This window comes from Stigmatopora nigra, chromosome 6, assembly GCF_051989575.1.
Source record: "Stigmatopora nigra isolate UIUO_SnigA chromosome 6, RoL_Snig_1.1, whole genome shotgun sequence".
In the NCBI taxonomy this organism is placed as follows: domain Eukaryota; kingdom Metazoa; phylum Chordata; class Actinopteri; order Syngnathiformes; family Syngnathidae; genus Stigmatopora; species Stigmatopora nigra.
In genome coordinates, this window is record NC_135513.1 from 12,581,149 (window position 1) to 12,597,467 (window position 16,319).

Below are 16,319 nucleotides of genomic sequence, written 5' to 3' on the forward strand. Positions count from 1 at the left end.
CTCGACTACATTGCTAACCGAGCTGCAATAGCACACTGTGCGCAAAAGCCAGCCATCCAGGCAGAGAGAACAAGTCATGACGCTGAAACACTTTACAGACTCACTTTAGGGCCTCGTATTGACTATTTTGGGTGAAACGCTTTTTGAAATATTGCATTTTTGGAATACCCTGACCGCAAGGATGAGTTAAGTCAGAGGTGTGCGTGCTAAAGCGCTCATCTTTCACTTATATTCGTGTCAAATGCACACGAAACTGATGGAAAATGTACTTAATTGAGATATTAAGATGTTTTTTTAGGTAGCAATCATGTCTGCTGAAGTTACTGCACTAATTATGTTTTCAAAAAGTGATAAGTTGAAATGAGAACTAAAGAGGTATGGAAAATAAATGTTTCTTAGTCAACTTACCGAATAGAAAAATTGCATTGGAGTTTGAACACTGCGCCTTTAAATGCAGTGCACCACATAGTTGGGAAAATATGGTAGAACACTGCGCCTTTAAATGCGGTGCACCATATAGTCGGGAAAATACGGTTGAACACTGCGCCTTTAAATGTGGTGCACCATATAGTCGGGAAAATACAGTATATATTTATTTATTAACTTACTTATTACATATATATTTATGTATAAAATGCCTTTCCTGTATCTGCATTCTCACCCTCTTGCTACTGTGACAATGACATTTACCCAATTAAAGTTATCCAATCCAAACCAATACTGTGATATAAATAAGTAGTCCAATTGCAGTTATCAGCATGGCTTATCCTGTCAAAACTTGATGCGTCCTGCACAAAGTTTTATCACTAATCATTTCCAATCTCTGCGCTTTGGGTCAGTACCTCTCAGAGAGTACTGCCACTTCGGCACCCCGTCGGGTGAAATACACAGGAAATAACAAGCAAACAAGGCCGTCAGCATAAAAGTAAGCACAATCAACCTGATCCCTCAAGACGTGTGGAGGAGAAAAAAGATGTAAAGTAGCACACTTGCACCTGTTAATATACTCATTCACTCTGGGGCGCTGAAGGATGAATGGCTGTTCATTATTTATCATTGTTAATATCTATGATCGAGTGCCAGCAGAGATAACAAGTATAAAACTGCTGACTGAATGCTTATTTCACATCCCTACACATGCATTCAAGACATACTCAATGCGTAGATCTTATAGCGCTGTATACACACACGGTAGTGACACGTTAGGCTCATTGTTGTGTGTTTTGTGTGTCATATTCTGACATATTGCTACTGAAGATGACAAGACCAAAGCGCTGACTAAATCAAATTTAGCTGTCACAGGCGGTTGGTTTTATGCATAAAAGCGCAAATCTTTTTTATGTCCCATTTTCCAACATCAAACTGAAAATGTTGCTGACACTATAAAAATATATTTGCTTTGAGAAAGGTGTCTTTTTTATTTTTCATTGAACTCAAACATATTGATAACCTCTTTTTTTGTGACTCACTCTAAGAATGGAAATACAAGAGACAGAAAATGTCCTTTTCCATTAATAGTAATGATAGAGTAATAGTATGAGAGAGAACTTGGGACTAAACTTTTCTATGATGACTTTTGATATATATACACAGATATATACATATATACACATATATATGTGTATATATGTATATATATGTATATATATATATATATATATATATATACATATATACACATATATATGTGTATATATGTATATATATGTATATATATATATATATATATATATATATATATATATATATATATATATATATATATATATATATATATATATATATATATATATATATATATATATATATATATATATATATATATATATATATATATATATATATATATATATATATATATATATATATATATATATATATATATATATATATATATATATATATATATATATATATATATATATATATATATATATATATATATATATATATATATATATATATATATATACATATATACACATATATATACATATATATACACATATATATATACATATATATACATATATACATAGATACACATATATATACATATATATACACATAAATATTTGTATATATGTATATATACATATATACACATATATACACATACATATATACACATATATACATACATATACAAATATATACATACATATATACATATACATACATACATATACATACATACATATATATGCATACATACATACATATATATACATATATACATACATGTATACACATACATATATATCTATATATAATAATTCAAAGCAGTTTTATACGATGTAATGATCGCTTTCTGTACCAGCTTTTGTTTAACATTTTTCTATGACAAAAATTCACAATGTTTAACTCTAGTTCAAGTTTTAGATTGAGTTATTTCAGCATTGTTAGGACTGTGAGTGGATTATATGTTTTCAATATAATTTCTGTGTATTTGTGCTTGACACGAATCTGTGTGTATGTGAACAAAGGTTATGTGTGTGTGTTGCATGTCAAAAGACAGTGCACTTAACGACGGACTCTCCCATTACCTGACGTTAGCACTGTCGCAGACAAAATGGGAAAAGTGTGTGGGTATGCAATAAAGTCAAGTGTGCCAATGTGAACAGCCATAACAACGGTGAGAGAGAAAGAGAGAGAGTAAGAGAGAGTAAGAGAGTTTAGAGAGCAGCTGAGGAAAGCAGCTTTCAGTGCTGAGGCTGTCTTCAATAACAACCAACACTGAACCACACTTTTGCAAGCATAACCTGCAAAAGTCAAATTACGGAAGAGGATTAACGCACCAGAAGAAAAAAAAATATGTCCAAGACTGACTTTATTGCAGGTTATCTGACTTTACCCTACCCTAATTTTCTTCTGTACCAATTGGCTATGAAAATCTTTCAAAAACGTCTAACTCAAAATGAATAAATAATGCAAAATCAACATAAAACCTATGCGTCAATGACAATACTGCCACTCACAAAGACCATTTCAGATGTCAAACTCTGCCTTGCCGTACTTGTAGATCAGCCAATCATTTCCAGTCCGTCAGGGAGAGAAAAACAGATTAGTTCAACGCATCCCCGAAAAAAGCCTACAGGCAGAGGACGGATGGGAGAAGCTGACACTAAAAAAAAGACACTCGCAAACACACACATACACCCAGACATGATACACTACACAGTGAACCTTTTTCGCCTTTCGACACCCAAAGCTGAGCTTATATTTGTCAAAGGACTTAAGCTACTCTACCCAAGTGTTCTGTGAAAATGTCCACAAATTTGGTGAGCATGATTGACTAAGGCAGGTAGGATAGGACAGTGTAGATTGGTCGCTAATTGAGATGGTGTAACGATTGCCCTTTTCAGTTTGAGAAAAATGTTTTTTCAAAATAGTACACCTAAAAATTTGCAATAAATTTGTGGAAAAGCTTAAGAAAACTTGGCCTTTATACCCTTATGGATGAATCTGTTTTGACATATTAAGTGTTGGAAATGAGATGGAAACCTGCAGAAATGTTTCAGGTTCATTACGTTAACGTCAATTATAGCAAAGTGCAATTCACAGATATTGAATACTAATAATTGTTCTGCTTGAGATGTGGGTTTAAATTAAAGGCGCAGGAGGGATCTGTCCAAGTATTTTGAACAAAACTGCTCCAGTTATCAAAGTTTTGAAGGCTATGTATTCCAGGATAACATTTTTCAAATGTATTCGCAGTTTGTTATGCACTCAACATGATTTAAAGTATAAAAATTGCACATTCATTAACCCAATGTGGGTTTTTCTTCCATTAGTATTGGATGCATTGAAACGGTTACTATAATAGTTTTGTTAAAATTGATAAATTTGAGCTAAAACTCAACCATAAAGTTTGGCAAAGACAAATTAAAACTGTAAAGTCGAAAACCTGGAAACGGAATGCAGAATAAATCGCACAATCATCAGAAAATGTACAAATTAACCCAAAAAAATAGGACATCTTGCATATTGGCAGACATGAGCAAGACAGCATTACAAAAAAAATGGCCTTGAGGAAGGGAAAAACTGCCAATTTTAGTAAATCTTGGTAAATTCCGGATTAAATTGACAATATAAATTGATTTTAATGTAATTTCAAGAAAATGCTAATTCATTCATGCTTCCTGAATAGCATAATTTTATTTATAATGAAAAAAAAAACTATTTTTTTAGGCAATTGCTAAAAAAAATGTCCCATTTTTTTTGCATTACCCTGTATACTAAATGCTCACACGCCTGAAAGAACAAAAAACACAGATGAATAAACACCCTTACAGCGGCAGACATCAGCATAAGAAGGCACGGAAGGAATTCTGGCACAGCGTGAGTACATGAATATCCTTGCTGACTAAGTCTGCCATTCACACACAGGTTAGGTCTCACTTCAATGCCCTCCGCCATAATTTACTGCCAAAACTGTCTCTTCAAAAGCAAATATGTTTGTCCTGCCTTTTCACTCAGAACTCCATATTTCAAAGACCACCATAAGAAAGAAATGAATTGTCCAGGTCAGTAATCAGTTGGTTTTTCAAAATACGTCATTCATTGACTGTATTTTTAACAGTTTTTGGACTGTTTTAACGTCTTTGGTGTCAAAGTCAGAGCAGGAGATTCAAAAGGGTTTGAATACAAGTATTTGTGATTGGTTTAATTCGGTTTTGTGTCATTCTTAAAACTGTTCTGATGTTCCAATGCACATCTGCCAACTCATCATCCATTTACTTTAACTCTAGCAAGCAGTAGAATCGATCAACGAGTCTCAATGGACCAAAAAGCAGATGCTCTGAGATGCTGAGAGTGCACGCCATACTGTCCATTGTAATACAGTTTATATATATACCTTGTTCTAAAAAAAACAACCCAAAAACGATGTAATCCGTCTATTTTTCCTCTATATTTGCTTTTCTTTGTAAGGAAGCAATGAGCAGTAAAGTGTGTTACCCAAACAAGAAAGGTCAGTGCAAAACAGGTGATGTTATCTGCCCTTAAATAAGAAAACTACAAAAAATAATAGGTTAAAAATACATTGAGCTGCTTGTCATTGTTCAATAGGTTCATATACCTTGTATAATATTTTCTTTACATTTTTTAAATAGATGCTACAATAGCCCAAACACTATTTTACATTTTCTATGCATAGCTGTTGATACTTTGTATTTTTAAAGACTGAATTCAGTAAATTATTCTGGTGAAGATATGAATAAATACTCATGATATTATTGTTTTGACAAAATAGAAGTAGACATGGTTGCTTGGATCTATAATAATTTTTGTACTTTCAAGTGCATACTTTGGCCATTATTGTACATATTTCAGATCATAAAAATATTTTTTTCTTCCATAGCTTGAACATAATCATATTCATTCCCATCATACTTTATTCATTCCTTATTGAATTGTTTTTATCTGTTCTTACCTCTTCTTTTTATGTCTTCATTCTTGTGTTTTTCCATGTTGTTTTTCATACTATTATCGCCTGAAATATCATTTTTAACCTTGTGATGCTTCCTCCCTTCAGCCATATACATTTTCACCCCCTCCATCCTTTTATTTTACTGCTCCTCTTATACATGTTAAAATATAAGTCAGGTTAAATGCTGCTCTATTTGCATAGCAACCATCAAAGTTTTACTCTTCCACGGCTTGAGGAGATACGGCTTACTTGGGTGCCGTAACCCCTGAATGGCACGCTTATAGAGCCTCAGTTAAAAAAATAAAAATAAAAGATAAACCCATACTAATTGGCATTCAGCCTTTTTTTACGAGTTGCAAAAAAAATGCCTCCAATAACATCCAAATCAATTTGATGGTGCAATACATTGCAATAATTCCACACTGCAAATCACATATATGTAAGAACCAAAGCACTACTAAAATATGCATACAATGACATATTCCACGCATTGTAAGACAAAGTGTGTAAAGTGGTAAAGAATCTACTTTCAGGTTTTGTAGATCTTATTTCCCCCGAACATTTTTGGTTGGTTTACAAAGAATCTGACCTTTCTTTTACCTGACAGCAAAGCTTTTAAAGCAGCCCTTGAGTGCTCCTCACATAAAGTCCCTCACGAGCAATGAAGCGTATAACATTTTGTCATTTTAATGACACGCAGACAAGTCGCCTCTTACCGGAGTGAAATTCATGACTTTGAGGATCCAGATGGTCAACGCCAGGTTGACAATCATGGTGACGACAAGGAGGAGAATGAAGAAGTACAAGCATCTTTTCCTCCAGCCATAGATTCCCACCGCGGGGTACACCTGAGCTGCGCATACCGACGCCCCCCGCTGGTGTAGAGAGTTGGGTTGCGCTGCCAAGATGTACTGCTCTTGAGTCATCTGAAATAAACAAATATTTTCATTAAAAACATGCCTTATCGATTATAATACCATAACTTGTACTCTATTAACAACTTTCACAAACATATGTTAAGCATGAGTTACTCCCTGACCCAAAACTTTTGCAATTTTGGCGAGGTAGCATAACATAACCAACCAGAAACATTAAAAAAGAAAAAAATATATATATTTTTTTAAGATTACACGTAACAACCTCCTTAGCAAATTTGTCAGTTTGCATGAGTTTATTTCAAAGAAAATCACCACTATAATTAACTTTGTCAGTTTGTGGAAATGATATTGATAAACAATTTGGCAACACATTTAGATAATGAAGATTGATTTTTAGAAGAATCATTGGGGAATTATTTCAATAATTGGACAAGGCATCTTGTTTAGAGGTGAAACTATAAGAAAAGACAAATAGAAATGTATTACCAGTAAATAAAGCGTAGAAAAACGATAAAAATAACAGATAGAAAAAATAATTACTGATTTTATATGATTAAAATGCAAATTAAGGGTAGAAAATACATACTACACTTCTCTAAATAGCAATATTGCCTGTATATGTACACAAAATGCAAATAGTAGAAATTTCTAAACTAGGGAGACGTATCTGAAACTGTTTTTTTTTTTTTTAATAAACGAAAATGTCTACACTGGAGAAATGTAAAGAAACTAATTAAGCACATAGTTTGCTTGAACTGATCATGTACCGAACATTGCAGAGCGACCATCTGCGCTTTTATTGAAACAAGAAAAGCTGAAAAGTAAGAGCTCTCAAAACGCAGTAAGACAACACTTTAATTCATCCGATAGCTTGATTACGTTGCCTCGTTTAGCAACGTGGTCCTAATGGGATCAGTTGTTAGCCCTTTAATGCCCATGTGTGAGTAATACCATGTATTGGCCTAAGTAATTAAAGTTGTAAGCCATTATCTTTCCTGGAGAGAAAAAAAGGGGGCCAATTTTAGAGGAAGGTGTTCATTTGTCTTTAGGGAATTTTCATTCAAAAGTCATCTTGTCCAGACTCTTATGCTGCCACAGCTTCTCTCCAGCCAAAAACTACAGTTACCGTATTTTCACGACTATAAGGCGCATTGCATTTAAAGGCGCACTGTCAATGAATGACACATTTTCATTTTTTTCCCGTATATAAAGCACACTGGATTATAAGTCGCCCTGTCTATTTTGGAGAGAATGTAAGACTTAAGTGCGCCTTATAGTCATGAAAATACGGTACTTTGACTTTCCTAGCAAATTTACTCATTTAATTTACTCAATCTATTCAATAGATGACAAGACTCCATCATCAAGACACTTGGTTTAACATTTTTTTCCCCCAAATTAAAAAATATACATAACAAAATAGGATAAGTGGTAATGAAAGTGAAAGTATTGTGATAAAAAATACCATCGATTTTTTTTTACCCATTTTGATGAACATTGGGTGGCAGATTGCTCCAAAAAAATGGAAAACTACTGATATTAATCTGCTAATTGAAGTTATTTTATTGTATTTGCAAGGCTAGTCAAACAAAACGATGATTATACTAACGGGATTACGTCTGTACTTGAATCTGCACATTGTTTTGGAAATATGAATGCCTATGATTTCACTGGCATCATATTTCTCCAGGTATTAGCTATCAGCCACCCAAAGGACTGAAATGCATATTTATTTAATTAAATACATTGCCCATTGGCGTAAATGTCAATGTAATGGGTTATCTGTTTCTTCATGTCACCTCTGTGATTGACAGATGTTCAGTCCTCTCTCCCTATGTCAGCTGGAATAGCCAGCAAAGTATCTCCCGCTCAAGATAAGCTTCAGTTTTGATGGACAGACGCAGCTCAAGATGAAGTGCATACTGTTACTTAGAATGTCTACCCTGCGACCTTTAACAGGATAAATGGAATAAAATGCTTAGACTGCCATTTAGATGTGACTTTGTGTAGTTTTTTCTTGCTATCTGGCTCCATGTGTGTTTATATTCTATGCCTGGAATTGTCGGATTGGTATTTGACCCAATTTAACATTTTAAATTGTTAAGTTGTAGGTTTACTCAACTGCCAAACGTAGATACCATTCACTCTTATCTTATTCATTTAAATGGCATTAAAAAAAAGTAAAAACATTATTTTTTATGTGTTTTGACACATTTCCTACAAATTTGGTATACTTTTATCATTTTTTAAATGGTTTTGGAGTATTTTTGGGGATCGTTGAGTGGTTTGGAACCAATTAAAGCTTCTAAATTGTGTCACTACTTACGAAAAATCCATATTCTGAAACTACTGTAATGAATTAACTTCCTAAATATCATAAGAAACTGTAACAACGAAAGCTCAATGATTTGATGTACATTTAAAAACATAAATATAGGAATTCTATGTACAAATCCAGGTGTCACCATAAGACATACATTTCCAAGGTCCTTATTTATTTCTCAGCCTATTTATGTTAACCATGCCCTCTTACTGCCATTCTCTATTTGTTGGGTTAACTTTTTTTAGGGTGTGTGTGTGGGGTGAAGTAAACACTTCTCTTGTCTGCAGTCCTTGCTTCACTGAGAATGTTCTGATAGCAAAAGAGAGCAGGAGGGCAGAGTGTGGAGCCGAGAACTGGATAAGAATGAGAAAAGCCGAGTTGGGGGGGATGAAGCCAAGACGGGGCGGCGAGAACTGAAAGACGGGTAGAAGTGGATGGCGAAGGGGAGAAGAGAGAGTGGGAAGATAAGACGTAGAGGACGGTTGAGTCCATTAGTTGTCATTCAGCATGATTCATTGGTGGCAGGAGATATGGACACTGGCTACGAGGCAACGCTATCAGCCTATCTCTGTCGCTACTACTCTCTTGAGACATTTTCCTCTATCTTTCGATTCACCTTCTAATTTATTCTGCACTTCTTCATCGCTGTTTCTCACACGTACATTACAGTGTATCTCTATTTGCTGAGCCTGCATGACTGTTACAAATCACAATAGGCTAGTTTCTCTATTCTACTTTGTAAAGATACCAACAAGCATTGATGGGAATCCAGAAATGCTGACGCTTGGCTAGTCTCCAGAGGGGGGATTGGAGAAGAAGAAAAAAAAACTAAAAGGAAAACTCAAGAGTTTCTGTTTTGTTTTATTGGTCTGAAGCAACATGCTCAACTGGTCTCAACCTATTATCTTCCTCTCTACGGGGTCCCTGTTTGTCTTTTAAGGGAGGCAAACACAAGGTCGTATTGTACAACTGTGTAAAAATTGAACTACCGTATTTTCACGACTATAAGGCGCACTTAAAAGTCTTAAATTTTCTCCAAAATAGACAGTGCGCCTTATAATCCAGTGCGCCTTATATATGGTAAAAACAGAATACCAAAAACGAAAAACCACCACTGTCGGATATTAAAAAAAACAAAAACGCCTGAACTGAAACAATATTGTTAAATATGCAGATGCCATCTTAGTTTACAAAATCTTCCATCATATAGCTCCTCCCTCACTACAAGATTTTATACCAAAAAAATCGAAACCTCAACAATGGCTGGCTCTAGAGGTGACTGTGTAGTGAGTGAGTGCTTCATACCTGGAAGTCAATAGCAATTACCATATTTTCAAGACTATAAGGCACACTTAAAAGTCTTAAATTTTCTCCAACATAGACAGTGCGCCTTATAATACAGTGCGCCTTATATATGGAAAAAATGTCATCCATTGAGGGTGCGCCTTAAAATGCGGTGCACCTTACAGTCGTGAAAATACGGTACTACTATTAAATGGTTGAAAATGATTCCACAGAAGGGAGTAAAACAGGAAAGTTAAGTGGTTAACTGATCCTTTATATTGGCAAACTTTCATTTCTTGGAGTGAAAATGACTATGTGTGGTTTTATTTTATTTCTATCTTTCCCTTTACACTTCAATCAACCTACAATATGCTTTTTTTATTCTAAAAAAATCTATTACTTGTACAAAGACAACTCTAATGGAGCAGACTTCCATTTCCATTGTGAAATAAAAAACATCTTTAAAATTATCCACTTCTATTAAAGGAGAAAGGTGAGAATGTATTCAAATTATATTTTGATAGGGTGCAATTAGTGGTAGTTCATCCAAATGTAATATATGAGATTGGAATAATCTTACTGATTCACCACCAGTCTGAATAGTGCTGGTCTATGATGCATCGTTTTTTTCTTTTCGACGTATCGGTCTGTTTTTTACCCTCCAAGGGCTTTATTCCACTTCAGTTGACACATACACACGGTGACTGAACCCTCATAAGATATTATGGAAAGTGCCTATGATCCAATGTGGCAATAAACCAGAGTATGTCCACTAGAGCGTAAACATACGTTTCATAGCATCACGTGTAAATGTGTGTTGTAAAATTGTGATGGAACTCTTTGGAGAAAAGTGATGTATTTTGAAGTATATCGCAGTATAAAATCACAATTGTTGTCAATGTTACATTTCTTCACAAATTGATTATCTGTGGTTTTTATTTTTATTTTTATATATTTGCAACACATTTAGAGATTTGGAAAAAGGCGCATTTTTTGGCTCAAGTTTGAAAGTCTATTTATTAATTTATATTATTATTATTTATTTATTATATTCATAATGCGTTGATGCAAAACGACATAATCAGACATGATTTGGTGGAAAAAGTGTATGTGAAAATTAATTTACCACATTAATTTCCTTTTATAAAGTAAATTTTATACGTAAAATTAAAGGAATAAATTTCTGTCGTCTGAGATTAAAATGGTAGAACACAAACAAATACTAAATATACAGATACTCTTTAATTTTTGGATAAAAAAATTAAATTAACTGCATTTTTTGCAGCATTTATTTTTCTTTCTTCATTTACCAAAGATATAAAAAAATAGAAGATAAGAATAGAAGAAAGACGAGACATTCTAAAGCCAACTTTCATCTTTCTTCCAGTATCCTTTATAGAAAGCTTTCAAAATCCATTAGGAAAAATATCCAATCACACCAAAAGCATTCGACAATTGGTTTTTTCAAAGCAGTTGTCAGATGGCACAATGTCATCCCTCCCAGCAATATGGCTTAGGATATCATCACTAAAATGGAAAGTTCCATTTTAACAAAAAAAAGGAAGCTACAGTCTGTAGTATAAAACTGGACATCACTACATAGTCAGACTGCCTGATTATATAACCAAAAGAATATTAATGCATACTTGCTGTGAAATAAATGTCAAGTCAGACACGGCTTTTCAGAATTTTCCATATCCTAGGTATAAAGTAAAAAAAGTACTTTACACTTTGTGTACGATGTGTGATTGGTATGCATGAGGTATGCTCTTATATTTGAAGTACTTGGGCTAGTCCAATGGGTCTGGCAATCAATCTATCATAGCCCTAGCCTCCTCTCATCTTTTAATATCTGATCAATAGTTTGCCTTCAAATGCCTGACATTTGGCTCTTCTTCTGTCAGCTACTTCAGTGCAAGATTTTAATGAAAGTGTGCACTTATTGCGGTTAAGATTGAGATTGGAAAATGTAGGGTTTTTCCACAAAAAACGGACATTAAATGGTTGACCAATGACTTTCTTAGTGAATGAGTTAATTCCCAAAAATAGACAATTGCCCTTTAATAGGTTAAATTGCAAATAATGGTAATTCAATCAAATCTAAATGCACTAATGAAACTGCAAAATACTCATAACCGCCACTATTGTGGACTGAAGATATATTAAAACATGATAAAAATGACACTAATTAAAAACTAAACATTGTATATATAAGGTTAAGGTATTACATTTGCTATATTTTCAATTGAAATGTATAACTATGACTTGAATCAGATTTTTGTTATATTTTTGGGTTTTTGTTAAACTTTTCAGAAGAAAGAAAAGAATATTGAATATGTCCCTTAGTATTTCTTGATTGCAAATGTTTAATAGTTTTAATTATATGCTGGGAACGTTATATTAAACATTATTTTTACTTAATATAATTTGGATTCATACTAAGTAATTTAACATTCATTATTTGGATTTTTATTAAGTAATTTCACATTTAAACGCAAGTTCAATTTGTAGAAATGTGTTTCTTGTGCTAAATCTTTAGTAAAAATTATACTACTGTGAAATTTTCCGGTCTACTGATCTTAACTCTCTTCCCTTTCTATCAGTGTAAAGGACAAATACTTAGCAGAATAAAGTCTCTTCTGTGCTTCCATTTTGGACTATCTGACCTATGGTTGTCCTCGAGGGCACCTAACCAGTCTATTTCCCATAATTCCCTTTTCCAAATCCACCTAAATCAAATATCCAAGGTCGTTATCTGGCTTCTGGGCAACTTCCTGATGAGTTAGTCATTAGATTCATTTGAGTTTCAGAGAGTCTACTCTATTTTTCATGTCTCCTGATTGGTTTTTACCAACAACTTCAATGACATTAACACTAATAAAGTCCAATTCAAATCATAAATAAGGAAATACATCAGTATACTATGATTACCATCTCCCAATGAGACTTATATTTGATTAAACAGTCTTCCAGTCGCAATATTTTGAAAACCAGCGGGTAGTCAGTTGCTTAGCCAGTGGATAAAGCTGTCATCCTCAAACACAATCACATACACACTTAGGCTACACAAACACAGACGCTAAAAAGAGCTCAAGTGTCCAAAAAAATATGAACAATTATAGTCTGTGACTGTATATCTTATAACCCAGAGGGAGACGCAAACAGCGTGTGGAAATCAGAACACTTGTAAACAAGACTCCGGTGCGCTGAAGCGTTAACTACTTCAACAGATTTAAGAGATGGCATGTTGTGCAAGGGAAAAGTTCAATATTTTGCCGTGAATTGCTTCCCACAAAATACTAGAAATAGAAATACTACACCTGCCATTCAAATAAACAACACAGCAATATTTGATAGGATAAAAACAGCAATATAAAAACAAACTGTACCATGCAAATAATACACAGTGACTCAATGATGAATCTATCATGTTTTAGTCTTGGCTTCGTTATGCTCGCGGGGGTGTTGAGGCGTATTCTAGCTAACATTAGGAGGAGAAGGGGTAGTTGTGGAGTAGCCAGAAGCAAAATTGCAAGACACATATAAACAAAAGTTATTTAAAATCGTAAATATGGACAGTCCAAAGACAGGAAGGCCTCAAGCGAGATTTGAACAGAACCATGGGAGATGCCACTATTACGATGTTGCCAAAATGATATATATACACAAGAAATACCCTTCAGTCCTGTTCACTAACTACTCGACTGATCTACTATGGCTTTGGCTTTGATAGTAGAATAAATGGGTTTTAGGGAATTTTATGATATAACTTTTAAACAGTGCTGTGTAGGTCTTTGCCAAATTGTGTCCAGCTGTTTGTTTGTCTCGGTGTGTTCTGTGATTGGATGGCAACCAATTCAGGATGCCCTCTGTCTAATGCCCATTGTTGTCTAGGATAGGCTTCTGCACCCCTGTGATCTTTCAGAGAATAAGCAGCTTGGAAAATGAATGTATTTTTAAATAAGTAACATGAATAGACAGTCAAAAAATGAGTTTTAAAAAAAAAGCTAGGCTTGTAAAAGTTTAAAATCGTTATTTAAACTTTCAATTTTAAAGTACCGTATTTTTACGACCATACGGCGCACCGCTTGAAAAGGCGCACCGTCAACGAATGACACATTTTGTTTTATTTTCCATATATAAAGCACACTGGATTATAAGACGCCCTGTCTATTTTGGAGAAAATTTAAGACTTTTAAGTGCGCCTTAGGGTAATTCTTTAATCTTATGCTTCCATCTACAATTGGGAAAATTCTTGGGTTATATTTTCTAGTCGGGAAGCAATGAATTGAAGAAAAGGCTTGGCCATTTTATCCAATGAGAAGCGTTAATCAAGCCATTTATTTTATACTGTTGATTCTGGCCAGGGCTTTCAAAGAAATGTTTTTCTATATATTTTTAATTATATGCAAGTTTCCTTTTCATCATTTAATTTCTTTTGGTGATTTAGTCTTGTCCAAAAGCTGTTTTTATGCAAAAAGCTAGCGTTGCGGTTATATGTCCACTTTTTTTACCATCCTATTTATAGAAGCTCCTGAGTGAAAAGTTGTTCTAATTTGTCTATGTCTAGATTTATCTCTGTCCAATGATGTCTTCCCCTTTTTTTCCCAAAGACCCGCGAGACTAATTAGCAGATGGTAAGAATGCAGAAGAAATTAGGTAAGCATGACAAGAGAAATGAAAGTAGAATTATTTTTAAACTCCTAAGTTTCCTACAACATTGGCTGTAATTTGACGAAAAAAAACATTATTTCTGGCCATATTTCTCACTAATTCTTGCTAGATAAAATTCCCAATAGGGTATTGTTTGCCATAATTCATAAAATAACATAATCAAAATTAGGTTACGAAGAAATACATAACGAGAAATACAAATGAGTATGAAAAACATACCCAATTTGATAATACTGAACTATATTTTTGAGTTTTAGAAAGTATTATGTCCTAATTCATCCAAAAGCAGAGATTTTAAAGGCTTGAAGTAATTAAACTCAACATGCGATGGAGAACGGATTGCCAAAGGCAAACTGACTTTATGGATTTCTCCTTAACTGTCTTACAAGCCAAAGATTTTAACTGCCTTACATCACTCAAATGTAGTTTTTTTCCCACCCTTACCTAATCTCTCACTAGGAATGTGTAGTTTATTTGTAGATGGATTACGGTATATGGCTGTGAGTCTTCTAACATTACCACTAACTGAGTTGACTTGTGGGATTTAATCCATTCATCTTTTATATTACTTCCGATGACAGTACTTCATCCAAATTGGTTCTTTTGCTCAGAAACTTCAGCCTGCCTTGCTAATTATCATGAGCTGAATGGCTATTATGTTAATTGATTCAGTGTTTCTGAACAGATGAGGTGCAAGGACATATAAAATATAGATTTTGAGAAATGGGAGAAAAAAATGCAACTGATACCTGAATGAAGTCGATTTTGCATAAAAATGGCAATATTTCCCTACAAATTTCTTGTATTTACTCAAAATTTGTTGGAAATAATCTTCGTATGTGTGATTTTGCTGGAAATAAATAATCAGAACTGCACTTGACAACACGCAAAAGTTTGCTGAAAGCGAGGCAAAAGAATCTAAAGCCAAAAACAAAGAGTTAAACTTTAAATTGGAGACATAGGACAAGTGGACGGGAAAAAAAATGACAGGCCATTACTGGTGAGTCCGATTTTGAAACTGTCAAAACATTTGCAGATCACAAAGTGGATAAGAAACCCAGTCAGCTCAAGGATGTGATGACATTACATTATTTAGCAGAGACAAATTTGAAGATGGTCCATTGGGAGAGAGAGAGAATATCATATGCCTCGTTCGTCCCAGAATTTTACGGTCCTATTTTAGCTGAATTTCATGTCCGTTATGTCACATTTTGTTACAGTTGTCAGGAAAAAATGGGCACGAAAGGAGGTTCAGTAGAAGTTTTGTCAGTTCATCGTGGCGCACCCCACTGTTAAGGGTTTTTGTGAGTTGAAGAGTTGCATTCTGACAAGACGTTTTTGGCCTAAAAACTAGTGCAAATCCAGATCCATGGGTGGAATTTCTCAAAACTTATGGGACTATAATTTCTCTATAGTAGTCTGGTATGCAAGGTTCATCAGTTAATAAATAGCCTTACCATTTTTTGCTGATTAATATACCCCTCTGTTTAATATACCCAGGTATATTAAACGGCAGGGGTATATTAAATGGTGCACAAGCGGGAAGGTACGATCCACTACGCACTGATAATACCGTGATGGGGTGCATCAATGTTTTGCAGACTAAAACTACTTACTGCTCAGGTTAATACTACTTACTGCTGAATAAAGTCTGACTTGGAATTTTAATAAACTTAAGTACTGTATTTTCACGACTATAAGGCGCACTTAAGTCTTAAATTTTCTCCAA

General features: G+C 34.1%; 1 protein-coding gene across 7 annotated transcripts in view; it reads right to left on the reverse strand.

Annotated features, from left to right (window-relative positions):
• The window catches only part of sgcz (sarcoglycan zeta), a 171,757-nt gene that overhangs the window by 57,244 nt on the left and 98,194 nt on the right, over nucleotides 1-16,319 (reverse strand). For all 7 annotated transcript variants that reach the window (XM_077719707.1, XM_077719706.1, XM_077719709.1 and 4 more), the window contains one exon: nucleotides 6,148-6,357. In XM_077719707.1, the coding sequence (XP_077575833.1) occupies nucleotides 6,148-6,357 (210 nt within the window). The remainder of the gene's footprint in view (nucleotides 1-6,147; nucleotides 6,358-16,319) is intronic.